Source organism: Dermacentor variabilis, chromosome 8 (genome assembly GCF_050947875.1).
Source record: "Dermacentor variabilis isolate Ectoservices chromosome 8, ASM5094787v1, whole genome shotgun sequence".
Classification (NCBI taxonomy): Eukaryota; Metazoa; Arthropoda; class Arachnida; order Ixodida; family Ixodidae; genus Dermacentor; species Dermacentor variabilis.
In genome coordinates, this window is record NC_134575.1 from 35,967,073 (window position 1) to 35,981,818 (window position 14,746).

The window sequence follows — 14,746 nt, forward strand, 5'->3', positions numbered from 1 at the left end:
GCCAATTTGCTATTCTAAATTGATTACCTCGGGTTCTTTACTCTCTGTGTGGACCAGGGTTGCCTACGAACAGCGCGCAAGAAAAAAAATTTCTCGTTGCTGAGTTTCACTTTTGAATATGAAGTTCGTGGCTAAATGTCTTTGGCCAACACTGAATGATGAAAGCAAGCATCATTTGTTGGTTTGGAGCAGGAACACAGGATGAGGAAGAAGAGATTTAGCATGAGGCTCGATCAGAGGAGACAAGACCGATACAAGGTCTCTGGCTGCACTGGTACCCCACCCATGATGTAAAGCAAATGAAATGTACACCTATGGTTCCCATATGATCAGAGCTACCTGTAAAAATTCCAAACGGAGCCCTAGTTGGCTGGAGGTGAAGTCCACTTGCAGCATTCTGCCTGATGTTGCGCCCATACAGTATTGCTAAAAAAATTTCTACAAGATACACTTTTCTTTTCGTTGATTATGCTTATTCTTGGTGTATTTTGCACATTCAGGTGAAAAATAAATATTTTTTTCCGGGTATTCTTATGTTTCATGCTTGAAGGGTTAACGTGCACAAGAAGTTGGGTACATGAGCATTTTTTTCCTTTTGCCCTCTTCAGGATGCGGCCACAATGACCAGGAACTGAACCTTCAACCTCAAGTAACCACCATCTTCCTGCAAAGCCTTTGTCTTGTTTACCAAAGAAGTGCATGTTATGCGTGTGGTTCTGTCATTAATTCCATGCCACTGCACCCACATGAAGTATGCACTATACTATCGTGGACAAATGAAACATGAATTAAAGTATAACGTAGAATGTCTCTTACGAGTAAAGCATAGAAAACACCTCTTATGAGCGACAACTCAAGAGCGCGGCCACCACGCCATCCAGTTGCCAAGGATGATGTAGGCACCTCTAAGCTTATAAGCTGAAATCACACTGAAATGAAATGATGAAAGTCATATTGGAAGAATGTGTTCCAGCTGCCTCTAGCTAGACTACACATCAGAGGTCCATGACAGTAGAAACTAGCAACAACCATAGTCTTCTAGCTTTCCTTCTTGCCTCTTCTCCACAGTATGGAATCCTTGCCCAGTATGGACAAGAATTCTGGATTGTATATCATACGTACTCTGCAATACGGAATCCTTATGCTCATCCGCAGTATAGAAAAAGACAGAGGTGTGCTTGTTAGTACCAGGAGATCTGCTTACCCAGCATCATAGCAAACTTCTTGGCAGGTTCTGCTGGGCACGAACTGAACAGCTGAAGGCAGCTGTACTTCAGGTCGCTCGGGATTTCCTTGCATCGGTCTGCACGCGAGGCGCGTTCGTTAGGCCAGCCAAGACAAGCCAACACATGCCATGACAAAAACAAAATATACACAGAAGCAACGTTTCACCAATTAGCCTAGCAAGACATTCTTCTAAGGCTCCTTATTAGTTGCCCATTGTGAGAGCATGTTGCACTTGCCGGGATGAATCATTCATTTGGCGCCTGTCACTTTGTCACGCAGTCCACTGACCTGACAGGAGAGACAGACTTTGGAATTTTCAAAGTGCAAGAGCACATTTATCTAGCCCAATTAGTTACAGATGGCGAGATGGAAATTTACAGAAGAATAAAAATCAGTTGGAGCACATGTGGAAGGCATTTGCCAAGTTGTGACTGGACACTTACTGCTATCCTTGAAAAGAAAAGTGCACAATCATTGCATTCGACCAGTACTAACATATGGGGCAGAAACATGGGATTAACTAAGAAATTTAAGAAGCTGAGGACCATACAAGTGATGGAACGTAAAATGTTAGGCTTAAAGTTAAGAGAGAGGAACAAAGCAGTCTGGATTAAAGTGCTAATATGGGTAGCCAATATTCTAGTTAATATTAAAAGGAGAAAATGGGGCTGGACAGGCCTTGTAATGCATAAGGCAGGTAACTGATGGTCCCTTACATAGAAAATACAGAAGTTGCATGCCTGACATACAACTTATTACAGTAAAGAAAATGGAGAAAAACTGCCTATCTCTTCCACATTGAGGTAAAGAAGTACGAATAATCGACATTTGGGCAAGTTAGTGCTGGTTGAACACCTTGAAGGGGCAGTGTAAGACAATGAAGACAGAAAGCAGGAAAGACACTGGTCTTGTATTTTTCCTGCTTTCTGTCTTTGCCATCTGGCACTGCCCCTTCAAGATGTTCGTACAGAAGTATTGCTGGCAAAGTCTATGCGTCGTTCCCTGTTATGCAAACGAGGCATAGACTTCCACATCGGGAAACGACGTGTGGACTGCCCCGGTAACATTTTCCTATCTCTCATAGGAAGCGAGATTAGTTTTTTTTTTTTTTTCAAGTTCTTTACTGTGATAAATTTTACACTATGCGCATTATTTACATGTGCATTTTTCTGACCTTCTGGCGACTGTAAAATCCCGAGAGATGGCCCACCCCCGAAAGATAACCCACCCCTGACTAAGCTCCCGGCTTAAAAAAACTGAAAGTTAGCCCACCTCATATTTTCACTCGATTTTCTCCCGATTTTACAGTGGATATCTCTCGAGATTTTACGGCAATCAATCAGGCATGAGTTTAACTGTCTAGTAGTTTTGCCTATACTGTCCTTTGCATCTCTATTATTTGCGCTATGATGACTTTCGCAAGTGTCAACTAACCTAGCCAACACCTAGCCTCTGTGTAACCTAGCCATCTGTGGATAAAACTATCACACGGTCACAGCCACCTCGACACGTCTTCTCCTGAAGGCAACTTCTCCTGTCAGGTTGACAGACTAGGTGACAAAGTAACAGTCATCAGATGAATTCAGCCCAGCAAGTGGATCATGCTTTCAGGACACAGTAATACTTATGTTCTGTATCTATATGTGGAAAGGAAATTCAGCTGCATATATGTTCCTTGCCTTGATAAATTCTACACCCCCTGCATCATCTGTGCTCATATTTTTCTGGTCCTCTAACAACTGTAACAAATCAGCTGCAGGAGTAGCGCCCAAGTCGTTCAATCTGTTCTGTTCTTTGTGTTCTTTGCACTCAGATGAATTCCATAAAAGCTATTAGCTTCCTTTTCTTTCAAGTGTTAACAGATACTACTAGGATGCGACAATCATTTGCATACATCTATGATTTTGGGCACCGTCTGGACATCAAAGGCTACCAAGTACGTGGTGTTTGTGTCACAATTTGACAAGTCAGTTGACAAAGAAGCCGACAGCATGGAAGGGCTGCATGACGTCCATGAACAATGCATTTGACAAAGCCAAAAGTAAGTAGAAACTGCAAGTACCAATGACATTGTCGGTGACGTTGAAAACCCTCAGGAGCACTGGTTGTTCACCAGAGGGCGCACTGGTACCAACAAACTGGTAGATCCGCCTGCATTATTTTAAGAAAAACTGCGTGATATGGCCATTATGTTTATAATGACAGACATACAATAATGTTAAACATCTATGCTGCAGCAAGGCTAAAACCTATACAAATCTGCAAAGGTACAGATAATTTGACACCAACTTCTAATTTCACTAAGTGTTGGCAAACTGCAAATGAGAGAGGGCGCACTGGTACCAAAAACTGGTAGATCTGCCTGCATTATCTTTTTTAAAAACTGAGTGATATGGCTATTATGTTTATAATGTTAGACATACAACAATGTTAAACATCTACGCTGCAGCAAGGCTAAAGCCTATACAAATCTGCAAAGGCACAGAGAATTTGACGCCAACTTCTAATTTCAGTAAGTGTTAGCAAACTGCAAATGGGAGTATGAAGACTTGATGACACATAAATTAAGAAAAAAATATATATTTTTACACATACAATGAATGGGTACATACAAGAACTGAGTTCCACCCACTCTTAATTTCAAAACCACGCATACATGCATAATATTGTAAAATGAAGACCAGTTGGAAGTAAATGCTCACGCATGTTTCTTTATCGTTTTTGTTGTTGTATTTTTTCGTGCACTATTATATATAGTCTTGAATTCTGTCACTCCAACTTGGCCTGAATGAACATTGTACTTGATGCTATTGAAGTACTACTATGCACCGCATGATGTTGCCTGGCACGAATAACACTGAACCAAAGACTAAGGGAACACTCAGATGCAAATCTGTTTGCCTTCTTCATCTTTTGCCATGTGTTATCAGAGCCAAACAGCAATGAGCAACTTTACAAGTGTAAAAAATCAACCGAAGCCCCCATAAGGGGCCTCCGAACACGCCTCTATGCTTACAGGAGAGTACTGACCCAGCATTTTCAGCTTGTCCTTTTATTCCTGAGTTTTGGAAAATTTTGCGCCCTCTAAATCCTAGAAAACATACTATAAAGTGTCAAATCACTCTAAAGAGCAAAGGTACCAGTAGTTTTGGTACCAAGTAGGTACATGTGTCACGTCGTCGTGATAGCTTTGCTCGCTTCATTCCTGTAATTGCTGCAGATACCACGAATGGGTGCAACCAAAACAGCGCACCACTCCTGCATATTTTTTCAATGAGCAACACCATCATACCCAGTCTTACACATAAATGACATCAGAAAATTTTGCTCTGCGTCAAGGTGTCGTGGTAATGTCAATGACGCCAAGCCTGATGTTTCGAGGCCCACTTTAATCCCAAAATAAGATATCTGATGCTTCCCGGCCTTCACACTTGCCACCTTTACCAAATATTATTCAGATAAAAAACTTGAATACGCTTCTTCCATATGGGACCATCACACTTGTGCCCGCACTTGAAGCCATCCAAAGCAATTCAGCTCGGTTCATTGTTTGCTAACCATTTTCGTGCTGCCAGTATTACTGCAATATAATCATCTCTTGACCTCCTCAAATTTTCTTACGGATGAAAACTAGCCCACTTATGCCTTTTTCATAAGATCTTTTCTGACCCTGAGTTGAAAACTGAAGCACATATTGTTCTCTCCTCCCTGCTGTGTTTCGCCTTCTGTCGACCATCGTTTAAAAGTTCAAGTGCCATTCTGCCAGACCAACAGGTATGCTTCCAATCGCTCGTATCAAAGCATCATCTGAATGGAATCAATTCTCCACCTCCGTCGCCAGCAACCCTGACCCCATTTCGTTCAAGCCACATTGAGCACGCTTTGAACTCCCACTTCTCACTGTAACATCATAAAGACATTTAGGCTAGTATTTAAATAAATGAATGAATGGATGAATGAATAAATAAAAACATCATTCTTTTACATTCAAGATGTGTGGGAGATTGGCTACAATTCCAAAAATATGTCAGTACTATACTAAAGCGGCCTTGGAATACTATGCTAACTAATGATAGAATGACAACACTATTAGATTATATCACCTCACGAATATCCTGCTGAAAATTTTGTCTAATCCTTCAAGCACAAGCAAAGTTAGACATAGTTATTGGACCGATACATGGCCTTCTAAATGTTTCATTTCCACTAGCGTGCAAGAAGCTACACAGGGAAGATGGCAAGGGGCGCAAGAGAGGCACGCCTCACCAACCCCGCCCAAAGGTTGGAACGTCTTGGTGGCGAGGCGGCCCATGGCGGCCGCCCCATGGCTGTCTGTGATATCTATGCTACGCTTTTCATCTCAGAGGCCATGCGAACCAGACGTTGCAACACGCAACGGTCATGTTTATACTGGCAGTGGAAAGATCAAATGGCTTTCCTGTCTTTTGGAGATGGCATAAATTTATATTTTTCATTTACTTAACTCAAACAAGTAATAACTGTAGTAGCGGGAATGTTCTCGCGATCATGAAATCAGTCAACAGCTGTTGTCGGTCCAGCTGCTGGCGAAGATGCTGCATGATGAAATTGCGGAAGAGCGAGCGAAAGCAATTTTTACTGCTTCTGGCATAAAATTGTAAATTCCCTGCAGCATGCAGTGCAATAATACTTGGCTCACATGTCCACAGGAGAAACTTGTTAACGGATTGGCAATGTTTACTTACTACATTCAAAAAGGGTTTCAGGGCCCCTTAAAGCAGTTGGGGCTTTTTTTTTCTAGATAAAGATGTTACACATCAGATAAGACAAGCCAGCTCCATACCTCGGAGTCGTGACTACGATGAAGCACCGCTGGTCCAAGCTGCGTGGGACGAAGCGCCGAACCTCGAGGCCCATTATCGGCCCTATGCTCAGGTCTTGACTCAGCTGGAAGACCTGGGAAACAAAGTTTAACAACAAACCTGTCCACATTTCCTCAGTTTAATTTAGAGCTCCCTGATTTTTTTACAAGGATTTCATAACATAACTTTGCAGCCAAAAACAGATAGCATCGCAGGCCCGTAAACCACATGTCTGAGAGCACCTGAAGTGGACAAATGTGATTTACGACTTTGCAGGTTGCGCGAAATTTATGCAATGTTACGAGGGTTTTGCAAAAGTCTAGCTCACAAGTTACATGTAAGCTTCAGAGCAGTGTGTAATACACTGCTTTTGTCCACTACCGATGGCTCGGTGCGCACAGCTTACGGAATCGTCTCCGTAATCATTCATCTGTTTATCTCCGAGTTAGAGTTGTGAAATTGGTACTCTGGTTTTTTTGTGTTTTTCTACCATCCTCAAAGATTATTTGCAGAGGAGTGATGACCTAAATAAAACATTCACTCCCTACAGTCAGTAGTGCTTCAAATTTTTTTGCTCCGAATGCAACAAACTATATCACATTGAGTGCAGTGAATGCCAAGCGAAATGATTTCCCTATTTCCACGCTATTTAGATGGGAGTTCTCGAGGTAAAGCTTCCCTTCAGTTGCTTTCCCCCAGCTGCCAAGTGCAACGTGGTGGGGCACCAGAGCGTTCCAGTCATACCAGCTGCAAAACCCCCTGCAGGCCTTGTGTTTCAGTATCAGACACAGTCTAACCTTAATATAAAGAGAACAGGTATAATAAATTATTGGATGTAACAAACTATCAGATGCAATGAACTAAGTCTAAGATGCTTCTCGCCGACATCGCCATGTAACGAATATGCACTTAAATGAACTCTGGATACAACGAAGGTACTTTTGTGCCTGATGCGACTTCATTAAAATGAAATTCACCTGTGCTTGTGCGTGTGATGCAAAGTTCACCATCGCCGTCACCAACCTATATTTATGTCCACTTCCAGCGCAAGGGCATTTCCCGGTGATTTCCAATTACCCCTGTCGTGCGCTAGCTGATCCCACCCTGTGCCTGCGAATTTCCTAATTTCGTCACACCACCTACTTCTCTGGGGTTCTCCAATGTGCTCCCCCGTCTCTTGGCACCCATCCAGCAACTCCAGTACACCACTCTTTACGCACCCTACACATTACATGTCCCAGCCAACTCCATTTTCTTTTCCTCTTAATGTCAGCCAGAATATCGCCTACAACCGTTTGCTCTCTAATCACCACCGCTGTGCTGCTGTCTTGTAGCATTGTGCCCAACATTCTGTGTTCCACCGCTCGTTGAGCGGCCCTTAACTTCTTTTCAAGGTTCTTTGTCGCTGCCCCGTACGTTAGAATGCAACGATTGTTCCCTTTCCTTTCAATGCCAACTTACCAGTTTGCAATACCGCTCCGGTGAGCCTTGCAAGAAGAACCGGTCGTCAGTGGCGGCCAGCTCGGTCTCAAAAATCATGCCTGCGGCAATTTGTACCATCAGCAAGTCAAACACAGCCTAGAGGGGAACATGTATCAGGGTGAGCTGTATCAGGGTGAGCTGTATCAGTAAATGACACTTCTGCAATAGAAAAGTTGCCACTCCTAATCTAATAGGAGTCCTCGGTTAAGCCAGAAAAGATGCAAAAACGAAACGCAGGTGGGAGAGCCACCATGGAGCTCCCATGCCAGCTCACCACGATGTCATAAATTTTGACGCTGTCTGCTCGGGTACAGTTAATTCTGCACCTTTTAAAAAAGAAATAAATTTAAAATTCTCGTGTTTTACATGCCAAAACCACAATCCGATTATAAGGCCCGCTGAACCAGGTCAAATTTTTCTCAGAGTGCAAAGCTTTCTTTCTGAGAAATCTGTATGGTTTTCCTTTGTAGCTTTGTGCTACAGTTCAGGTGGATGACAATTTTCCTTATAATTTGTGTCTTTACACATCACAAAAAAGCATGCGCAAACTAGGCCAGCAACTAGTAGTAACACATACCTTTGGTTGTGCCGACAAGAATAAAGCTTGTTGAGTTACTTTCAGAAGGGTTTTCGTAGTTCCAGCCAACAGCACTGATGACGTGTCCCTGAAAAAAAAGAATGACAGGAGGTCATTGCTGACCTTGCAGTAGCCACGTGGTACAGCGTACCACTTGGCCCGATTCCCCGGGCTTCAAAACTAGAGAATCAGAGTAATGACTACAGTTGCTAGACACAATTTAGGCACTAACAGAAGGCGGACAATGTGCACGATTCTTAGCCAAATAATGCGTTACAAATCTCAATACAGACCGCTACTTTAATGTCTTTGCCAGGCAGCTGCCATCTCAAAGCAACACTAAAGGAGAGTATTGAGTCAAGCTAGAGTGAAAGATTAGGCTCATGTGTTAACGAATTCATCATTCATAGTGAGCACGAAGCTTGCGTTTGTGAGAAAATGACCGAAATACAGAATCGGAGTGGCGCTACCTGTCGCAGACGATGCTGCCTCAAATACGACGTTAGTACTGACCGACTCACAGAGAGCGCCAAGGAGGGAGGTCACACGGATATTACGTCTATACTTTCTTCTTGCGCTATATAAAAATGTACAGAAAACATGCACAAATGAGCTTTGCGCAATAGAACAGCCACCCACTAGCCCTTCTCATCGCTCTTCAGAATATGTCAACTCGTCTGTTCTGGGCTGTGCAGTTTAAATTCGGGAGCTGCAGCAGTGGCACCTCTGGAGGCAATTTTCTGCGCAACAAAGTGAAATACTGGCACAGAGAAAACCCCGAGACTTCTGGACGAACAAGGTGTCGATCTAGCTCGACTGAATATTTTCCTTCAGTGTATAGCAGCTTTAGCGCAGATGCTCCCACCTAAACATGACAGAACGAAGAAAATTGTCTCGCTTGGCATCCACAGCACTGAATTTGCAGAGTCTCGTTGCGTGAAAAAAATAAAATCGAATCTCTCAACTCCAGGGAAACAAATCCTTTATTTAGGTGACCAATTTTTTGACAGAAGTGGTGAAAATTGCAGAATTCAAGAACACTGAAACATAAGGTTTACAAATCTGTAACCCAGCAATAAAAGAATGATGCCACAATTCTGTAAATACGCATACTCAGAGACCTAAATGTGGACAAAAATGATGCATTATACACTGCTCTGATGTATATACCACCAATTTGTGAGTAGGACTTTTAAGAAACTCTTGTTAAACATTGTGACAATTTCATGTAAGCCCGTATAGTAGTATCAAGTTTCTCCCCTGCAGGTGCTCTAAAGAACTTCTAATATTACCGTACCGTGGTCTCTGTATTTGACACAGAGTTACGAATTTGTAAACTTCACGCTTAAATTATTTTTAAACTTAACCAAGTTCTGGCAATTCTTTGCAAGAACTAAAAAGCCCTTTATCAAAATCCAGCTTCCTACAGTTTTAACAATTCAACTTTCTCTATTAAATGCAACAAATTTTCTCCGCATCAGCTCAGCAGTTATCTCATAGGAGCATTTCTGCATGTAATATGTATTGGGATGCAGCAATCACAGTTGGCCCCCAAGGTAAATCCTCCAATTCAGTGCTGTCTCAGTCTTACCCTAGATGGCAAGGAGGACAGCTTCATGAAGACAACATCGAAATCTGCGATGATACTGGTTACTTCACTATCTAGTGAACAGACAACAAAAGATATACAATAGGTAGCTCAATACCTTAAAAGCTGAAGGAAAAAAAAAAAAACAGGGTTTGGCCTAGGCAAAACTTGTCTTAAATATCAATCGAATAATGGATATTTAAATTGAACGCCGCCTCTGCCCCTATTCTCCCTTCGCTTCGACAAAACAATGCTAGGCTCTCAAATGTGCCTTGAGGAGACTGGACAATCAGCTTTTTACCAAAGCAAGAGTGCTCGGAGCCTGTCCTCATTGTTCATCAGCCCAGCAAGCCAGAGTACAAGCTCTTCTACAATACCCAAAGGTAATTGATTTGAGTGCCTTATTGTAGACATACTGGACACTTTCCAGCTCGCACGCATGATTTGAGCATTTGTGCTCTTGCCCCCCCCCTCTTTATCTTGCTTCCCCTCTCCACGTGTAGGGTAGCAAATTGGACAAACCCTTGTTAACCTTCCTGCCCTTCCTCTCTCTCTCTTGCCTTAAAGCTGTGAGCACATGCTTCTTGCTGCCATGCCTCAAGTACATTTTCTCGTGTAGGAATGCTTCCTTGAATTTCATGTGCCTTTAGTTTGGCATGACAAAATGACAGACAAACCTTGAGTTTCGCGAGTGACTGAGCCTTCGCGGCATTCTGGTGGAGGTAGCAGTTGTCAAAGAACGTCTCGCCGTCAGAGTGAACCACACTGACCAACAGGTGCCGACCCAGCGGGTCGAGGAACAGCTGGTAGATCTTGGCCGCATGACCCTTGTCTCCTAGTGACCGGATCAGATCAACCTCTGCGACAAAAAAAAGTGAGAGAGATAGAAGAAAACTTCATACGAGAGAAAACAAACTTAAAACTGTTGAAACGGGCGCTGCATTCTTCGCAAAGCATTCGCTGGGATGCTTTTCACTTGGTTGCGATGTCTCCAGTGAGTCAGCCATTGAAACAACTTACTGGAACAAGCAGTGTCCTGTCCGCTGGCTTAGCCGGTCAGCGCACAATGAAAGTGATCTCGGAAATATATCTTTAAAAGAAACCTTTGAAAGCAATCTACTGAGTGTGCGGGCTCTGGCGAGTTGGGCAGGTTTGTTAAACTGCCCATAAACAGCGAAACGACTAAGATGCAAAAAAGAAATCAACTCGCGTTGGTAATTTAATTTTCGTACCGTCACCTTTTATTCTGTACAATCGTAAACAAATAAAGCATAGCACTCTTGTACAATGTCATAACAGAACGAAGTTGTCATGGTTGCGTGACAAATATATGGCCCTACGCTGTTTCGAAGTGGCTCTGTGAAACTTTTTCAATGCCTATAATACTATGGTGTTGGGCTGCTGAGCACGAGGTCACGGGATCAAATCCCGGCCACGGCGGCCGCATTTCGATGGGGGCAAAATGCGAAAACACCCGTGTGCTTAGATTTAGGTGCACGTTAAAGAACCCCAGGTGGTCAAAATTTCCGGAGTCCTCCACTACGGCGTGCCTCATAATCAGAAAGTGGTTTTGGCACGTAAAACCCCAAGTATTATTATTATTATCAATGCCTATAATAGACTTGCCTGGCTACCAGACGAAGCTGGTAATGGAACAGCCAAATGAAGCTGAGGACGACAGAAAGCGGAGCCAGACACTAAGGATCCACGTTAGGAAAAAGTTAGGCTTGCAGAAATGGTCACAAGAGGAGGGAAACGTACATCACAAACCAGGTGTTCTTTCTCGTATGCACCGCATTAAGCTTTCGATTCGACTCGAACGACAGCCGGCCCGTTGCTGCAACTTTCCAAAACAGAAACCCAATGTGAAGGTTTCCTCTTGAACTTAAGTGACATGGAGAAAGGCATTACAAACTTACCGTGCGGATTGTTTGGATTTGTGATGGTTATGCGAAGAAGGCACTTGTTGGCCATGGCAAGGACCAGGATCTGGTTGCTGACAACCAAGTGCGTGATTGGGTGAGGAGGCCTGTTGAAAGCAGTACATTAAGGACGACGCTGAGCACACGTATGAGTAAAGGCAGTGCCTGAATCAATCAAACAAACAATAAATCCACCAAGTGATTAATTTTTAATCTTCTAATGCAACGCTGCTACAAGAGAACTGAACTGAAGCTACAAGGTCAATGTTGAGCACATGTAAGAACACATCAGCCCATTAGATTTAATGTTGTAAAAGACACAGGTACTACAAGAGACCCCAACCAAACACATATTGTTCTCAAGAATAAAATGCCTCTGCCAATTGCTGGAGACACATAACTTGTTGAAATTCTATCATACCGCACCAAACAAGCTACATGGCAAATGAGATATATATGGAGCTTTGACAATAGATTCAGCAAGTTGCAATGAGAAATGATGGCACTGCATGGTTCAGGACTGCCCAGAGTACAGCATTTTTCATGTGTTGCAAGCATTTAAATTTCCAACGTAATGTGGAACATAAGAACTGGCTGGTCCCCTTAAACTGTATAATAAAGATGTCTTCAAATTTCGAATTCGCTGCTTGATCTACGAGGAAATTATCAAACGCTGTCTTTCTTTCCTTTTCTTTCTTGTTTCGTTTCTTTTTCTACATTCACTATTTCCACCAAGAGGCGAAAAATTTAAATTCTGGGGTTCTACGTGCAAACCCACAATGATTATCAAGCACGCCGGATAGGGGGGGGGGGGGGGGGGGGGGGGGGCGCCGGATTAATTTAGACCGCCTGGCGTTTTTTAACGTGCCCCTAATGTATGGTGCACGGGCGTTTTCGCATTTCGCACCCATCCGAATGCGGCATCCGCGGCCGGGATTCGATCCCGCGTCCTCGGGCTTGACAGCGCAACGCCCAGTAGATCTCTCTGGCACCGGTAGTTTCTTTAAGCGCTTGAAGCAGCTTTCTAGCCAAAAGAACCTTACGTGAATGTTATCCTCGTCTTCTTGAAGATCGGTGCTTCCATTTCGAGCGAGGCATTGATGTAGCCCGTCGTCTGAAAAGTGGAAAAGCGCCCGAGTACAACCCTTGCACCTACTACCACGGTTGTCACTGAGGCCATCTGGAGACACGTTTATTTTTTTTTTCGGTGCCTCCAGTTGGTGTCCCCGCTCTACAATCAGTCCTTGTCGTTTGGTATCTGACTGAGACGCATCGGCCACAAACAATGAGTTGCCCAAACAGAAACCAGTTAAACTAGGCCGATTGTCGCAAGGGAACTACTTGTACGTTAAAAGGAGCTGGCCTCCTTCCAGATCACGGTTACACATTTTTGACGAGTAAGAACAATAATAGCAGCGAAATAATTTTACAGCTAACTTACCAGTTCTGGGAAAGCGGTTCGGCCGGCAGAGCCCAGATAACCGGCCGATTGCGAGGTCACCTCTTCATACTGGTCAAACAAAGACGCCATCTTTTGTATTTAGCCTCGTATATCAGGGTTAGAAAGAACTAATCTTGACGAACAGGTTGGTGCATGAGAACTTGCTAAGCATTTAAAACTGAACTCCTGTCGTGGGGGGCGTTGTACCACTGTACCACCTATCAACAGTTTACATACTGCGCATGTTACTATTTCGTAAACAACACTCTGCACTTTATATATGCACACATCAAACGGTATCGATTTGCTTAAGTACTCGGCCTAACAGACGAAATCAGCATCGATCTCTATTAATAAACACGGCGTAACGAAAACTTAGCAAGAACTGTAAACAAACAATTGCATGTTGCATGTGGAGGCGGCCATGACAGAATTCACTGTTGCCAACTGACCTCCGCGAATCGCGCTGTGCAAAGACATGTGGGCACTCAAAAGACCACTTTGATGTTGACGGAGTTTTATAAAATCATTACATTTCTATCGGGCGCCCGCAACTTAGCTGTGACGCCTTGCCATACATGGCTGGAGCGATGTGGTTGTATACAAGTTAGCATGTTCACCAGATTTATGTATTATATCTGATTTCTTATCAAGTACACTCTTACACTCTTAGAAAAATTTACACCCTTTGGGGCGTATCTTGTCCCTTAACGATAATCATCATCTGTCTTGCCCGCGTTTCCTTTCTTTAACGCTGCGAGCCCGGTAGTTCCCAGTCACGAACGGCATGCGCGTTATCAGTGTGACGCAGCATTCTCGACAGGAAAGTAGCCAGAGCCGAGCTTTCAAGAAAGGAAACGCCAGCAAGGCAGATGACGATTATCGTTGTGGGACAAATACACACCCCAAAGGGTGCAACCGAAACGGTTGCACACACATGCTGCGTCACACATGCTGCGTCACACTGATAACGCGCATGCCGTTCGTGACTGGGAAGTACCGGGCTCGCAGCGTTAAAGAAAGGAAAGGCGGGCAAGACAGATGACGATTATTGTTGTGGGACAAGATACGCCCCAAAGGGTGTAATTTTTCAAAGAGTGTATACGCAACGTTACACCTTTTGGGGTGTATCTCTGCCACACAACGATAATCGTCATCTGCCTTGCTTGCGTTTCCATTCTTGAAAACGCAGCGCCCGATACTTTCCGGTCGGGAATGCTATGTCATGCTGATAACGCGCATGCCGTTTTGAAAGTACTGGGCATCGCAGCGTTGAAGAAAGGAAATGCGGACAAGACAGATGACGATTATTGATGTGTGGCAAGATACGATGTTGCTGTGATGTTGCTGTGTGGCTGAAATTCCCTCGACAGGCAATATATTGCGTCGCTGCGAACTTGATCCTATGACGAGCAACGCTAAATTCAGTATCCGAGTTGTGCAGCACAAGGCAATGACAAGTTTTTGTTAATGTCGCGTGAAGACTTTCCAGGGATATGCAGGGTCTTTTTTAGACTATAAAGAATTTTTTAAAAATTGCATAAATTCTGGCCACGAAGCTGGATTACTCAAAATTGTGGACATTATTAGCATGAAAAATCGAAATCCATGATCGACAAATTAACAAATCCTTATACTAATTAATTGGAATTATTTATTTAAGGGGCC

General features: G+C 43.5%; 1 protein-coding gene across 1 annotated transcript in view; it reads right to left on the reverse strand.

The window, feature by feature from the left end:
* Window positions 1-13,522, reverse strand: part of dor (vacuolar protein sorting-associated protein 18 dor) — a 44,228-nt gene extending 30,706 nt beyond the window's left edge. The window contains exons 1-9 of the mRNA XM_075701797.1: window positions 13,079-13,522; window positions 12,681-12,751; window positions 11,635-11,744; window positions 10,393-10,574; window positions 8,128-8,215; window positions 7,530-7,609; window positions 6,050-6,162; window positions 3,290-3,378; window positions 1,205-1,303 (exon numbers count right to left, since the gene is read on the reverse strand). Of these exons, the coding sequence (XP_075557912.1) occupies window positions 1,205-1,303; window positions 3,290-3,378; window positions 6,050-6,162; window positions 7,530-7,609; window positions 8,128-8,215; window positions 10,393-10,574; window positions 11,635-11,744; window positions 12,681-12,751; window positions 13,079-13,168 (922 nt within the window). The 5' untranslated portion in view covers window positions 13,169-13,522. The remainder of the gene's footprint in view (window positions 1-1,204; window positions 1,304-3,289; window positions 3,379-6,049; window positions 6,163-7,529; window positions 7,610-8,127; window positions 8,216-10,392; window positions 10,575-11,634; window positions 11,745-12,680; window positions 12,752-13,078) is intronic.
* Between the last annotated feature and the right edge of the window lie 1,224 nt (window positions 13,523-14,746).